Raw genomic sequence first — 14,350 nt, forward strand, 5'->3', positions numbered from 1 at the left:
CTCAAGGCCACCCACTAACGCACGTGGGGGGCATTCCTCTCGCGGCCGCCCACTCTCGCGCGGGGGGGTTGTTGGCATTCCTCTCGCGGCCGCCCACTCTCGCGCGGGGGGGCCTTGTTGGCATTTCTCTCGCGGCCGCCCACTCTCGCGCGGGGGGGGCCTTGTTGGCATTTCTCTCGCGGCCGCCCACTCTCGCGCGGGGGGGGCGCTTGTTGGCATTCCTCTCGCGCGGGGGGGGGGCGCCTTGTTGGCATTCCTCTCGCGGCCGCCCACTCTCACGCGGGGGGGCTTGTTGGCATTCCTCTCGCGGCCGCCCACTCTCGCGCAGGGGGGGGCTTGTTGGCATTCCTCTCGCGGCCGCCCACTCTCGCGCAGGGGGGGGGGGGCTTATTGGCATTCCTCTCGCGGCCGCCCACTCTCGCGCGGGGGGCCTTATTGGCATTCCTCTCGCGGCCGCCCACTCTCGCGCGGGGGGGGGCTTATTGGCATTCCTCTCGCGGCCGCCCACTCTCGCGCGGGGGGGGGGCTTATTGGCATTCCTCTCGCGGCCGCCCACTCTCGCGCGGGGGGGGGGGGCTTGTTGGCATTCCTCTCGCGGCCGCCCACTCTCGCGCAGGGGGGGGCCTTGTTGGCATTTCTCTCGCGGCCGCCCACTCTCGCGCGGGGGGGGGGGCCTTGTTGGCATTTCTCTCGCGGCCGCCCACTCTCGCGCGGGGGGGCGCTTGTTGGCATTCCTCTCGCGCGGGGGGGGGGCCTTGTTGGCATTCCTCTCGCGGCCGCCCACTCTCGCGCAGGGGGGGGCTTGTTGGCATTCCTCTCGCGGGGGGGGGGGCCTTGTTGGCATTCCTCTCGCGGCCGCCCACTCTCGCGCGGGGGGGGGGGCTTGTTGGCATTCCTCTCGCAGCCGCCCACTCTCGCGCGGGGGGGGGGCTTATTGGCATTCCTCTCGCGGCCGCCCACTCTCGCGCGGGGGGGGGGCTTATTGGCATTCCTCTCGCGGCCGCCCACTCTCGCGCGGGGGGGGGGCTTATTGGCATTCCTCTCGCGGCCGCCCACTCTCACGCGGGGGGGGCTTATTGGCATTCCTCTCGCGGCCGCCCACTCTCACGCGGGGGGGGGGCTTGTTGGCATTCCTCTCGCGGCCGCCCACTCTCGCGCGGGGGGGGGGGGGGCTTGTTGGCATTCCTCTCGCGGCCGCCCACTCTCGCGCGGGGGGGGGGCTTGTTGGCATTCCTCTCGCGGCCGCCCACTCTCGCGCGGGGGGGCTTGTTGGCATTCCTCTCGCGGCCGCCCACTCTCGCGCGGGGGGGGCTTGTTGGCATTCCTCTCTCGCGGCCGCCCACTTACAGGGAGCCATTCCTCTCAAGGCCGCCAATTCACACAGGGCATTACTCTCAAGCGAATTATTCTTCTCAAGGCTATCTAATATGTAGATATAGAACATGCAGGAAGAATGGATTTCTCCATAGGTATTGACCATTGGTGGCAACAGCTCAACACAAAATACGCCACACCTTCCCGGCATGGGTCTACTTCACAAGAGGGACCTCACCATTCTCCCACCATTACCCCCATGATCACCATGCAAAGCAGATGGTGGGTTATGACATGCTACCCTCTTCAGTTGACAAGTGTTGGTATCATCTATCTTTGCCTCACCAAAGACGTCGTCCATTACCCATCAAATGGCTAGGAAACATTTTTCTTCTCTCTCTAGCAAATTATGTACCCATGCCTCCAAGATGGCCCTGAGGGCAGATGACTGCCTCACACCTATCATGGCAGCCGACCACTCACCCTCATCTGGGAGCTATGTACGGGAATGCAGGTACTCAGGGCAAAGGTGATCATTATCACTGGTCCTTAGGGTTTGACAAGGGCGGGGCAACCGACCCTACATGTTACCACGGAGACTAAAAAAATTACAAACACCAATCAAAGAAAATAAAAATCACCCAGACTTCTACAAAAATTATTATTTTTTGGTTAATCTAATTTAAGATTCAAATTGTCGAGCTCATAAAATGGCCAATCAGCACTTGGCGGGGGAGACATGCAAACCATCCATAATGGCCTCTCGAATAACGCGCCCCCTTCGTTCGATGTGAAAGGCAAGGCCAATAGGCCAGCAGCATTACCAAGCATCTGATGGCCAAGTAGGATGCATCTGCCCTTTAAATGTGGGCAGAAGGGAGGTCACCACTCTGCCTTATGATCGAGGAATGCCAACATAACACCCCCTTGGCCTGTGTGAGGACTATGGGGGGGCAATAAGGGCACCAAATGAGATTACTCACAGTAGCCTCGCTGGCTATGTTGACAAGATCGCCGGAAGAAGAAATCCCGATCTTCCCCCCTCTGCTTCTCTCATTTAGACAAAGCCTGAAGCATCACTTCCGGGTTATGCGGTCCACCGCCACACCGCTGTGCGTTCCAGCCGACATCCGGGCCCTGCAGCCTATGCGCACTACCATCGCGCTTCCGGGTTTGTGCGGTCCACAACCTCTTACTGTGCGTTCCACACCTGTGCGTTCCAGACCTGCGCGTTCCAGACATAATCATCTTCATAGTATTTATATTAACCAGGAATGGCGATTATTAGAAATATTGAAAATAATAATATTACAGAATAACAACAATAATAAAGATAGCAATAACAAATGAATATTAATGAGTGTCATCATTCTTATAATAATAATAATTTTGTATTTATATTAACCTGAAAGTGTTTTAGTTAGAATTGATAAAATATTATTATTAATATTATTATATTATGATAATATTCATTTTGTATTTATTTTAACCTGAAGTGTTATAGTTAGAATTGATTCAATATTATATTATTATTATTATTATTGTTGTTGTTATTATATTATGATAATATTCATTTTGTATTTATTTTAACCTGAAAGTGTTATAGTTAGAATTGATAAAATATTATAATTATTATATTCATTTACATGAATATTATAATTAGAATTCATTGCAGAAATTAATAATAATTGTAATTGTATTAACAGTTGTATTATTTTTACATTAACAGAAAATTAGTATCCAAATTAATTAATTAGAAATAAAGTTATTGTTATTATTGTTACATGAAATTACATTAATATAATTAGAATTGAATACAAAAAAAATATATTATTATTTAATGTAATAACAGTTGCATTTATTTACTTGTTAACAGGAAATTGGTATCAGAATTGATAACACAATATCCACAACATTTAATTTGACCAGAAATTATTATAATTCGAATAATTTTTTATTATTATTATTATTATTATTATTATTAATAATAAGAAGTAGAAGTAGAAGAAGAAGTTTTGTTATTTATTTATGTTATTTAGAAATCATTATTCCAAGCAAGAAAAAAAATATTTATTTGAATTTGTATATGTTTTTATTAACTGAAAATGGTAATAATTAGAATTAATTAAAAATAAAGTTATTGTTATGGTTGATACATGCAATTACATTAATATAATTAGAATTGATTACAAAAATTAATAATAATTGTAATTGTATTAACAGTTGTATTTTTTTTTACGTTAACAGAAAATGAGTATCCAAATTAAATCATTAAAAATAAAGTTATTGTTATTATTGTTACATGCAATTACATTCATGTAATTAGAATTGATTACAAAAATGAATATTATTATTTTTTGTAATAACAGTTGCATTTATTTATTTGTTGACAGGAAATTGGTATCAGAATTGATAACACAATATCCACAACATTTAATTTGACCAGAAATGATTATAATTCGATTTATTATTATTATTTTTATTATTATTATTAATAATAATAATAACAATAATAATAATAAGAAGTTTTGATATTTATTTATATTATTTAGAAATCATTATTTCAAGCAAGAAAAAAAATATTTATTTGAATTTGTAAGTTTTTATTAACTGGAAATGGTAATAATTAGAATTAATTAAAAATAAAGTTATTGTTGTTATTATTGTTACATGCAATTACATTAATATAATTAGAATTGATTACAAAAATTAATAATAATTGTAATTGTATTAACAGTTGTATTTTCTTTATGTTAACAGAAAATTAGTATCCAAATTAATTAATTAAAAATAAAGTTATTGTTATTATTGTTACCTGCAATTACATTAATATAATTAGAATTGATTACAAAAACGAATATTATTATTTATTGTAAGTTGCATTTATTTATGTTAACAGGAAATTGATATCAGAATTGATAACACAATATCTACAACATTTAATTTGACCAGAAATTATTATAATTAGAAGTATTTATTACGTAGTGCTTTAAATAAACATATATATATATATATATATATATATATATATATATACCTTGAGGTTTAGGGACTGATATGAATGTACAATATATGTATGTAAAGCGCTGCGTAAATTGACGGCGCTATATAAGTACCTGAAATAAATAAATAAATATTATTATTATTATCATTGTTATTAATATTAATAATAGTGATACTAATAATAGTATTTATATATTTAAATTAGCTAGAAATTGTAAAGAATTAAAACTAATGTTATTGTTATTGCTATTATTTGTTTATGTATATTAACCAGAAATAGTTAATTTTATAATTGATAAAACAATACAAATAATAATAACAATTATTATCTATTGTTGTTATTATTTATATTAGAAATGAAATAATAATAATAATTATTATTTATTCACTTGCGCGTTAGAGGTCAACCCGTCTCCTTTAGTGTGTCCCCAGAAGACGGGGCTACAGTGCACCACGTTCCTACCTGCTTTGGTCTCCAACAGAATGGCCGCCGCCCTTTACTCCTACGGAGCAGAACTGCAGACACTTTATTCAGCACATACCAACACACAGCCCAGGGGACCAAAAACCCTGCCTTTCCCATGATGCTCTCCTGCTAGCCGACCAGGGCTGTTGATGTCATCAGGGAGGCGAGCTGGAAGCTACAAAGCGGTGCAGAAGGTGGAGAGAGGTGAGGGGAGGCGGGAGAGGGGAGTGTGGTGGATGAGTGCAGCCATTGTGTGCCTGCTTCTCCTGTATTGGGCTGCCTTCCTCCCTGCTGAGAACCTCCAGACAGAAAGTTCCTTCCCATAGAGGTCCCCTGTGCTCAGGGCACTCCATGAGGTTTGGCACTGTGGATGGAAGCTGACCTTTCAGTCTCTCTAGGACTTTTCTATAGAGGTGTGTGATGTGTGCGCTTCAAAATGTCTTCCCCGGGTGTACCCTGTTCTGTAGCCCCGGGTATGCTGGGCTCAGGTTACAACTTCAGAAAAGTAATTTATAATTTACAGTCTGATGGGCGGTGATGGACCTGTGTGGGGGGCGGAGTTATCACCTATAGAATGACAATTATCATTTTACAGGCGGACCGACACCATCCGCTATCCCTCCATAGAGGAACACATGGACTTTTTCAGGATGGAGACCGACCGGAGTCACCTGACCGAGCGAATACTGAACCTGACTCTGGAGATCATCTACCTGTTGACCGGAGAGGTGAGGAGGATTCTGGGAGGTCACATGAGGTCACTCATCTCTATTAATAAAACACTGACCTGACCGGAGAGGTGAGGAGGATTCTGGGAGGTCACATAACATCACTCTTCTCTCTATTAATAAAACAGACCTGACTGGAGAGGTGAGGAGGATTCTGGGAGGTCACATGACATCGCTCTTATCTCTATTAAGCACTTCCCGCCCGACCGCTGTATATAAACAGCCAGACAGTGGCAGGTTGCCGTTCATAAACGGTGCCCGCCATTTTGGATTATGCGTGCTCCCTGGGAGCATGCGGCACCGCGATCCGGTACCCGCTGTGTCCTCGGGACACAGTGGAACACCGATCGTCGGATGGGACCTCTATGCGAGGTCCCGATCATGTGATCACTGATTGGCCAATCAGTGATCACATGCAGAGTAGTAAGCAAGATGTCACTTGCTGACATCATTGCTTACTACGTGTGAAATCTGTGAATGATCACAGAGATCACATGGTACAAGGCTATTCACAACAGCCTTGTACCATGTAACAAGCTGTGACCAATCACAGCTCACACAGTATTTCTCAATCGCTGCAAGAATGTAGCAAGGGAGAAGGAGAAATGATTGCTTTTACAGCCTTTATGGATGTAAAAGCAATCAGTGTAAAAAAAAAAAAAAATCTTCATCACCCCCCACAAGTACCATGGTGACACTGTACTGCTATGGTGACCGTATGTAAATAAAAACCCATAAATAATAATTTAACCACTTGCCTACCAGGCACTTATACCCCCTTCCTTACCAGGCCAATTTTCAGCTTTCAGCGCTGCCGCACTTTGATTGACAATTGCGCGGTCATGCAACATTGAACCCATATGAAATTTTGATCATTTTTTTCTCACAAATAGAGCTTTCTTTTGGTGGTATTTAATTGCCACTGGGCACTTTACTTTTTGCGCTATAAATTAAAAAATGTGCAAAAAATTTGAAAAAAAAAAAAAAGTTTATTTGTATCTTTTATAAAATTTTTCAAACAGGTATTTTTTCTCCTTCACTGATTTGCGTTGATGAGGCAGCACTGATGGGCACTGATAGGCGGCACTGATGGGCACTGATAGGCAGCACTAAAGGGCACTGATAGGCAGTACTAATGAGGTGGCACGGATAGGCGGCACTGATAGACAGCACTAATTAGGGGTCACGGATAGGCGGCACTGATAGGCGGCACTGATAGGTGACACTGATGATGGGTACTGATAGACGGCACTGACTGGCACCACTTCTGGGCACTGACTGGCACAACCCCTGGGCACTGACTGGTGGCACTGACTGGCAGCACTGCTGGGCTGCACTGGTGGGTGGCACTGGTGGGCAGCACTGGTGGGTGGGCACAGGTGGGTGGCACTGGTGGGCACAGGTGGGTGGGCACAGGTGGGTGGCACTGCTGGGCACATGTAGGTGGCACTTCTGGGCACAGGTAGGTGGCACTGCAGAGTGGCACAGGTGGGTGCACTGCTGGGCACAGGTGGGGGCACTGCTGGGAACAGGTGGGCGGGGCTAGTGGGCGCACTGCTGGGCGGAACTTGCGGGTGTCACTGCTGGGCACCGATCATCAGGGCACTGATCATCAGTGCCCTGATGATCGGTGCCGATCCCCGCTCTGACAACTGCCGGTTCTCGGCAGTACTTTCCTCACGATCTGACAGCGTGAGGAAAGTGCAGCCGAGAACCGGCACTTGCATTTCCCTGTGATCAGCGTGTCATTGGACACCGCTGATCACGTGGTAAAAGGCCGGTGGGATCGGCCTTTCACCACATCACGTGATCAGCTGTGTCCGTAGGACACAGCGATCACGGAGATCGCCGGGTGCGCGCCCCCTGGGGCACGCAGGAGAGCGCGTTCTGGGAGGACGTCATATGACGTCCACTCAGAACTGGCCGGCCGCGGTGAAGCCGTCATTCGGCTATGCGCGGTCGGCAAGAAGTTAAAAAAATGTAAAAAAAAAAGTTTAAAAATTCAAATTTTTAGTTATAAACTAATTTGGGTTATTTTTTTTTTTTTCACTAAAAAGATAACTGAATACATTTTGGCCAAGATTTATGATGAAATATTATTTATTTGCAAACTTTTTTAAGAAAAACACTTTTTAATTTACATAGCAAAAAAATAAAAATCCCAGTGGTGAATAAATACTACCAAAATAAAGCTTTATCTGTCAAAAAAAAATGCAAAAAAAATTCATATAGGTAGTGTTGCATGACCGCGCAATTGTCATTCAAAGTGTGATAGCGCTGAAAACTGAAAATTGGCCTGGACAGGAAGGGGGTAGTAAAACACAGACCTGACTGGAGAGGTTAGGAGGATTCTGGGAGGTCACATGACGTCACTCTTACCTAGCCACATACGCGGGAAGTTGTATGATGGGAGAATTTTCGTTCTGGTCTCTCATTTTCTATATGAGACCAGCAAGCAAAAAAAAACTGGAAAAAAAAACAAAACGCATGGCTTTCGTGTTCCCTCCCAGCTCTCCTTTGTAGTAGAGCTCCCCCTACTGTCTGTTTGCAGTATTGGAGGCCCCCTGCACACATCCAGCTTCACACCTAGAGATCTGCGACCTAGGGTCCTCCAAACTCATCTCTAGCTGAACGATAAACTGCGCTGTTTTTTTTTGTTTACTCCGGTGAGCATTGGGTCAGGTCGGGTCATTCACATGTCAGCAAAGGTGGGGGGGGGGGGGTGAGAGCAGAGAGTCTCTAATTTTTTTTCTCCCTTTTCTCTCTCTTCTCTCTCTTCTCTCCTCTCCCTTCTCCTCCTCCACTCTTCTCCCCTCCTCCACTCTTCTCCCCTCCTCCACTCTTCTCCCCTCCTCCACTCTTTTCCCCTCCTCCACTCTTTTCCCCTCCTCCACTCTTTTCCCCTCCTCCACTCTTTTCCCCTCCTCCACTCTTTTCCCCTCCTCCACTCTTTTCCCCTCCTCCACTCTTTTCCCCTCCTCCACTCTTTTCCCCTCCTCCACTCTTTTCCCCTCCTCCACTCTTTTCCCCTCCTCCACTCTTTTCCCTCCTCCACTCTTCTCCCCTCCTCCTCTCCTTTCTCCCTCTCTCTTCTCCTCTCCTTTCTCCCTCTCTCTTCTCCTCTCCTTTCTCCCTCTCTCTTCTCCTCTCCTTTCTCCCTCTCTCTTCTCCTCTCCTCTCCTTTCTCCCTCTCTCTTCTCCTCTCCTCTCCTTTCTCCCTCTCTCTTCTCCTCTCCTCTCCTTTCTCTCTCTTCTCCTCTCCTCTCCTTTCTCTCTCTTCTCCTCTCCTCTCCTTTCTCTCTCTTCTCCTCTCCTCTTCTCCCTCTCTCTTCTCCTCTCCTTTCTCCCTCTCTCTTCTCCTCTCCTTTCTCCCTCTCTCTTCTCCTCTCCTTTCTCCCTCTCTCTTCTCCTCTCCTTTCTCCCTCTCTCTTCTCCTCTCCTTTCTCCCTCTCTCTTCTCCTCTCCTTTCTCCCTCTCTCTTCTCCTCTCCTTTCTCCCTCTCTCTTCTCCTCTCCTTTCTCCCTCTCTCTTCTCCTCTCCTTTCTCCCTCTCTCTTCTCCTCTCCTTTCTCCCTCTCTCTTCTCCTCTCCTTTCTCCCTCTCTCTTCTCCTCTCCTTTCTCCCTCTCTCTTCTCCTCTCCTTTCTCCCTCTCTCTTCTCCTCTCCTTTCTCCCTCTCTCTTCTCCTCTCCTTTCTCCCTCTCTCTTCTCCTCTCCTTTCTCCCTCTCTCTTCTCCTCTCCTTTCTCCCTCTCTCTTCTCCTCTCCTTTCTCCCTCTCTCTTCTCCTCTCCTTTCTCCCTCTCTCTTCTCCTCTCCTTTCTCCCTCTCTCTTCTCCTCTCCTTTCTCCCTCTCTCTTCTCCTCTCCTTTCTCCCTCTCTCTTCTCCTCTCCTTTCTCCCTCCCCCTTCTCCTCTCCTTTCTCCCTCCCCCTTCTCCTCTCCTTTCTCCTCCCCCTTCTCCTCTCCTTCCTCCCCCTTCTCCTCTCCTTCCTCCCCCTTCTCCTCTCCTTCCTCCCCCTTCTCCTCTCCTTCCTCCTCCTTTTCTCCTCCTCCTCCCCTTCTCCTCCTTTTCCTCCTCCTTCTCCTTTTCCTCCTCCTTCTCCTTTTTTCTCCTCCCCTTCTCCTTTTTTCTCCTCCCCTTCTCCTTTTTCTCCTCCTCTTCCTCCTCCTCCTCTTCCTCCTCCTCCTCTTCCTTCTCCTCCTCTTCCTTCTCCTCCTCTTCCTTCTCCTCCTCTTCCTTCTCCTCCTCTTCCTTCTCCTCCTCTTCTTCCTCTTCCTTCTCCTCCTCCTCTTCTTCCTCTTCCTTCTCCTCCTCCTTCCTTCTCCTCCTCCTTCCTTCTCCTCCTCCTTCCTTCTCCTCCTCCTTCCTTCTCCTCCTCTTCCTTCTCCTCCTCTTCCTTCTCCTCCTCTTCTTCCTCTTCCTTCTCCTCCTCTTCTTCCTCTCCCTTCTCCTCCTCTTCCTTCTCTTCCTCTCCCTTCTCCTCCTCTTCCTTCTCTTCCTCTTCCTTCTCCTCCTCTTCCTTCTCTTCCTCTTCCTTCTCCTCCTCTCCCTTCTCCTCCTCTTCCTTCTCCTCCTCTTCCTTCTCCTCCTCTTCCTTCTCCTCCTCTTCCTTCTCTTCCTCTTCCTTCTCCTCCTCTTCCTTCTCTTCCTTCTCCTCCTCTTCCTTCTCTTCCTCTTCCTTCTCCTCCTCTTCCTTCTCTTCCTCTTCCTTCTCCTCCTCTTCCTTCTCTTCCTCTTCCTTCTCCTCCTCTTCCTTCTCCTCCTCTTCCTTCTCTTCCTCTTCCTTCTCTTCCTCTTCCTTCTCCTCCTCTTCCTTCTCTTCCTCTTCCTTCTCCTCCTCTTCCTTCTCTTCCTCTTCCTTCTCCTCCTCTTCCTTCTCTTCCTCTTCCTTCTCCTCCTCTTCCTTCTCTTCCTCTTCCTTCTCCTCCTCTTCTTCCTCTTCCTTCTCCTCCTCTTCTTCCTCTTCCTTCTCCTCCTCTTCTTCCTCTTCTTCTTCCTCTTCCTCCTCCTCTTCCTCCTCTTTTTCTTCCTCCTCTTTTTCTTCCTCCTCTTTTTCTTCCTCCTCTTTTTCTTCCTCCTCCTCTTCCTCCTCTTTTTCTTCCTCCTCCTCCTCTTCCTCCTCCTCCTTCTTCCTCTTCTTCCTCCTCCTCCTTCTTCCTCTTCTTCCTCCTCCTTCTTCCTCTTCTTCCTCCTCCTCCTCCTCCTTCCTCCTCCTCCTTCCTCCTCCTCCTCCTCCTCCCTCCCTCCTCCTTCCTTCTTCTTCTTCCTCCTCTTCCTCCTCCTTCTTCTTCCTCCTCTTCCTCCTCCTTCTTCTTCCTCTTCCTCCTCTCTCTCTCTGGCTTGTCATCCGAGCAGCAGAGCATTCACAATCAGAGCACACAAGGAAAACCTCAGTCAGAGCACACACAGTACATACAATTCAAGCGCACATAGGGCATGCATAGTTGGAGCACACAGGGCAGACACAGAGAGGGCACACACAGAGCGAAGCCACAGGGTGCACACAGAGCAAGCACACAAAGTCAGAGCAAAGAAAGAGAACAGATGGTCAGAGCAAAGACAGCACACAGGGTGCACAAGAAACAGTGGGAGCACAACTGGCACATACAGTCAGAGCAGACACCGCACATAGGACATGCACAGTCAGAGCACACGCATGATTTGCACAGTACCAGTATACAAGGCACACATGATCGGAGCAGACAAAGGGATGCACGCTCAGAGCGCACCGATGCCAGGTAGCCGTGTCTATGTGATATATATTATAACTCCTTTCTAAGGATTATGGACCCATAAAGAAGAAGCCCAGTGATCTCCCACCCCACTACCTGACAGCCGAGAGAAATGACAAGAAGATTCTAGAAGTCACCCAGATGATCATCGAGCTGCTGACAGGAGAGGTGAGTGGTGCCGGGAATTCTGGGACATTCTCCAGTAACAGACAAGGGATGTGTCTGGATGGTGACTGTATCATTGTGTGTGTCAGGTTCCTATAAGGTGTCAGGATGTCACTGTCTATTTCTCCATGGAGGAGTGGGAGTATTTAGAAGGACACAAGGATCTCTACAAGGACGTCATGATGGAGGATCAGCCGCCCCTCACATCACCGGGTAAGAGGAGACTTTCATTTCTTGTGTGGGATCTGTAACCGGACTTGTTTGGTCATACTGTCTTTCTAACAGTTGCAGGAGGTCATGGACCCATGCCAGAGCGGTGTCCCAGTCCTGAATATTCACCCCATATTAAGGAAGAAAACACTTTTCAGGGATTTCCGGTAAGTTATGGAAACTTGCGTGTAAACAGAGTTCTCTGCGGTAAAAACAGGTGAATATTCTCTACAGTAAAAGCAGTGAAGAGTCTCTATAGTAAAGAATCACAGATTATACAATTAAGGCAGCAGAGAATATTTAGTTAGGTTTTAGAAGTTCTTAATAGTAAAAGCAGTGAATAATATCTTCGGATAGTCAATGAAGATTGACTATCATAGAAGGAAACACAATTATCAGTTGTGATAGCTACAGTAGATACAATCAGCGTTATTGATTTTAGATGCTTTGTAGAATCTGTACAGTAAAATGGATGAAAATTGTGTGCAGTAATAGTTTGGATAATCTCTATAGTAAAAGTATTGAAAATGATCTACAGTAATAGTTGTAGAGATTCTCTACAGTAAAAGCTTTGGAGAGACTGCCATTTATGTGGTGGAGCTTATATACAGTAATAGCTCTGGAGCAAATCTACAATAAAAGTAGAGGGGATTATTCTCTGTAATGCACTGTTACCGCAAAGGCAGTGGAAATAGAACTAAAAGCTTTGGATTCTTTATAGTAAAAGTAGTGCAGGTACCTTTTAACCGCTTCCTGTCCGCCCTATAGCAGAAGAACTGCTACAGAACGGCACGGGTGCGTAAAATCACGTGTATATATACGTGATTTTGCATTTCCAGGTAGGGTGCGCATGCCCTACCCGTGCCGCCATTCGCGGGCGCAGCTGTCAATCACCGGGTCCCGGTCGGTGATTACTCACCGGCACCCGGTGATTGCCGAGCATCTCCCGAGTTCTCTCCCCTCTCAGCTCCTTCACACTGCTTTGCATGGCTGTGCTCAGTGCTTATCGCGAAGCACACAGACCCCGCCCCCTAGTAAAACAGCACACAGTTAACCCTTTGATCGCCCTACATGTTAACCCCTTCCTGCCCAGTGCCATTAGTACAATGTCAGTGCTTTTAATTCGCACTGATCACTGTATTGTTGTCACTGGGGATGTCAGTGACACCAAGTCAGTTCCTCCCAGTGTCAGAATGCCCCCCCCACAGTTCCTCCTTTAAGTCGCTGATCGCTGCCATTACTTGTAAAATATATATATATACCGCCATTTTGTAAATGCTATAAATTTCACATAAACCAATTAATTTACATGTATTGAGATTTTTTTTTTTTTAGCAAAGACACGGAGCAGAATACATTTTGGCCTAAATTTATGGCAAAATTTGATTTATTTTTTACATTTTTTGTATTGGATATATTTAATAGCAAAAAAAGTAAAAAATATATTTTTTTCTTTTTACAAAATTGTCGTGTTTTTTTCTTTTTTAATATAGCGCAAAAAATAAAAACCGCACAGGCGATCAAATACCACCGAAAGAAAGCTCTGTACATGGGAAAAAAAGGACGTAAATTTAATTTGGGTGCAGCGCTGCACGATCGCGCAATTGTCAGTTAAAGTAATGCAGCACAAAAAATGGCCTGGTCAGGAAGGGGGGGGGGGGGGGGGGGGTTAAAATAAAAGGTTTAAAAATATGGTAATAGTTTTAGTGATCCTCCAAAAGCAAAAGATGAGGAAATTCTGTACACTAAAAGCTTTGGAGACTGAGAGGTTATGTACAGCAATAATATTGAAGATTCTCCATGGTAAAAGCAGTGCAGAGGATCTACAATAACAGCTGTGGTGATTCTCTACAGTAAGAGCAGTAGAGGTTTTTATTTACAGTTACAGTTTTGGAAACTCCATTCGGTAATTAGATCATCTCCTTTTTTATGTATTTTTTTTTTTTGTCTTGTCAAGCTGGAGGACGGTCTGAACATTATAGTTGTGCCAAAAGCCGAGGAGGAAGAGGATTACATAGACGAGGCTTACCTAATGAGAATCAAAGAGGAGGAAAGCCCTGTAGAGATTGCTTCAAGTGAGTACAAAGAGAGAACTACCTTCAAAATCAACTCCTGTGATTTTTTTTATTTTTTTAATCTTTAATCATATAAAGAAGAGTTGAGCTGTAATTCACAGAATTACATTCCACGGCTGGCAGGAGCACTGAAATATATCCTGAAATATCTATGTAGCTGTGTTTTCTGGAGCTTCCATATTGGAGCAGGCTCAGGTAGCACAGAAGGAGAGATTACTTCCTTGTATACTTGTCCCTCACAGCCACTGGGGTCCCCTTAGACTTTGAAAAGATGGGAGCGCCATACCAGCTTCTACAGTCCTTTTTTTAAAAAGATTTTTATTTTGCAACATCCAGCGCATTTCGGGGACTCTGCACCCCCTTCATCAGGGCTTAAATCTAGACAATAGAGAAAATACAAAGATACCTTCAAATGTGATAAAAGATAGATCGAGATGTGTGTATGTGTGTATATATGTATATATATATATGTATGTGTGTGTGTATGTGTATATATATATATATATATATATATATATATATATATGTGTGTGTATATATATATATATATATATATATACACACAGTGGGGCAAAAAAGTAGTCAGTCAGCCACCAACTGTGCAAGTTCTTCCCCTTAAAAAGATGAGAGAGGCCTGTAATTGGCATCATAGGTAGAC

General features: G+C 45.2%; 2 protein-coding genes across 3 annotated transcripts in view; one reads left to right on the plus strand and one right to left on the minus strand.

Annotated features, from left to right (window-relative positions):
• The window catches only part of LOC149453533 (uncharacterized), a 25,224-nt gene extending 22,855 nt beyond the window's left edge, over positions 1 to 2,369 (minus strand). Inside the window, exon 1 of the mRNA XM_089688659.1 lies at positions 2,298 to 2,369. The gene's annotated coding sequence lies outside the window, so the exon portion shown is untranslated. The remainder of the gene's footprint in view (positions 1 to 2,297) is intronic.
• Positions 2,370 to 4,840: 2,471 nt separating this feature from the next.
• On the plus strand, positions 4,841 to 13,775 carry LOC149453534 (uncharacterized). 2 transcript variants are annotated; one of them, XM_089688582.1, is made up of 6 exons: positions 4,841 to 4,987; positions 5,379 to 5,511; positions 11,291 to 11,410; positions 11,497 to 11,620; positions 11,693 to 11,784; positions 13,575 to 13,775. In XM_089688582.1, the coding sequence occupies exons 2-6, from the start codon at positions 5,419 to 5,421 to the stop codon at positions 13,758 to 13,760; spliced, it is 615 nt and encodes a 204-aa protein (XP_089544708.1). In that variant the 5' UTR covers positions 4,841 to 4,987; positions 5,379 to 5,418; the 3' UTR covers positions 13,761 to 13,775. The 2 variants fall into 2 exon arrangements, with proteins under 2 accessions (XP_089544708.1, XP_089544709.1); XM_089688583.1 differs by lacking the exon at positions 4,841 to 4,987 and adding an exon at positions 5,023 to 5,196.
• Positions 13,776 to 14,350: the final 575 nt, after the last annotated feature.

Source organism: Staurois parvus, unplaced genomic scaffold, assembly GCF_062004578.1.
Source record: "Staurois parvus isolate SC_StPar_1 unplaced genomic scaffold, SC_StPar_1.0 ptg000449l, whole genome shotgun sequence".
In the NCBI taxonomy this organism is placed as follows: Eukaryota; Metazoa; Chordata; class Amphibia; order Anura; family Ranidae; genus Staurois; species Staurois parvus.

Coding starts and splice junctions, on each gene's coding strand:
- LOC149453534 (XM_089688582.1), top strand. CDS start 5,419: ATGGACTTTTTCAGGATGGAGACCGACCGGAGTCACCTGACCGAGCGA. Junction 11,411..11,496: donor TCGAGCTGCTGACAGGAGAG/GTGAGTGGTGCC, acceptor TGTGTGTGTCAG/GTTCCTATAAGGTGTCAGGA. Junction 11,785..13,574: donor ACACTTTTCAGGGATTTCCG/GTAAGTTATGGA, acceptor TGTCTTGTCAAG/CTGGAGGACGGTCTGAACAT.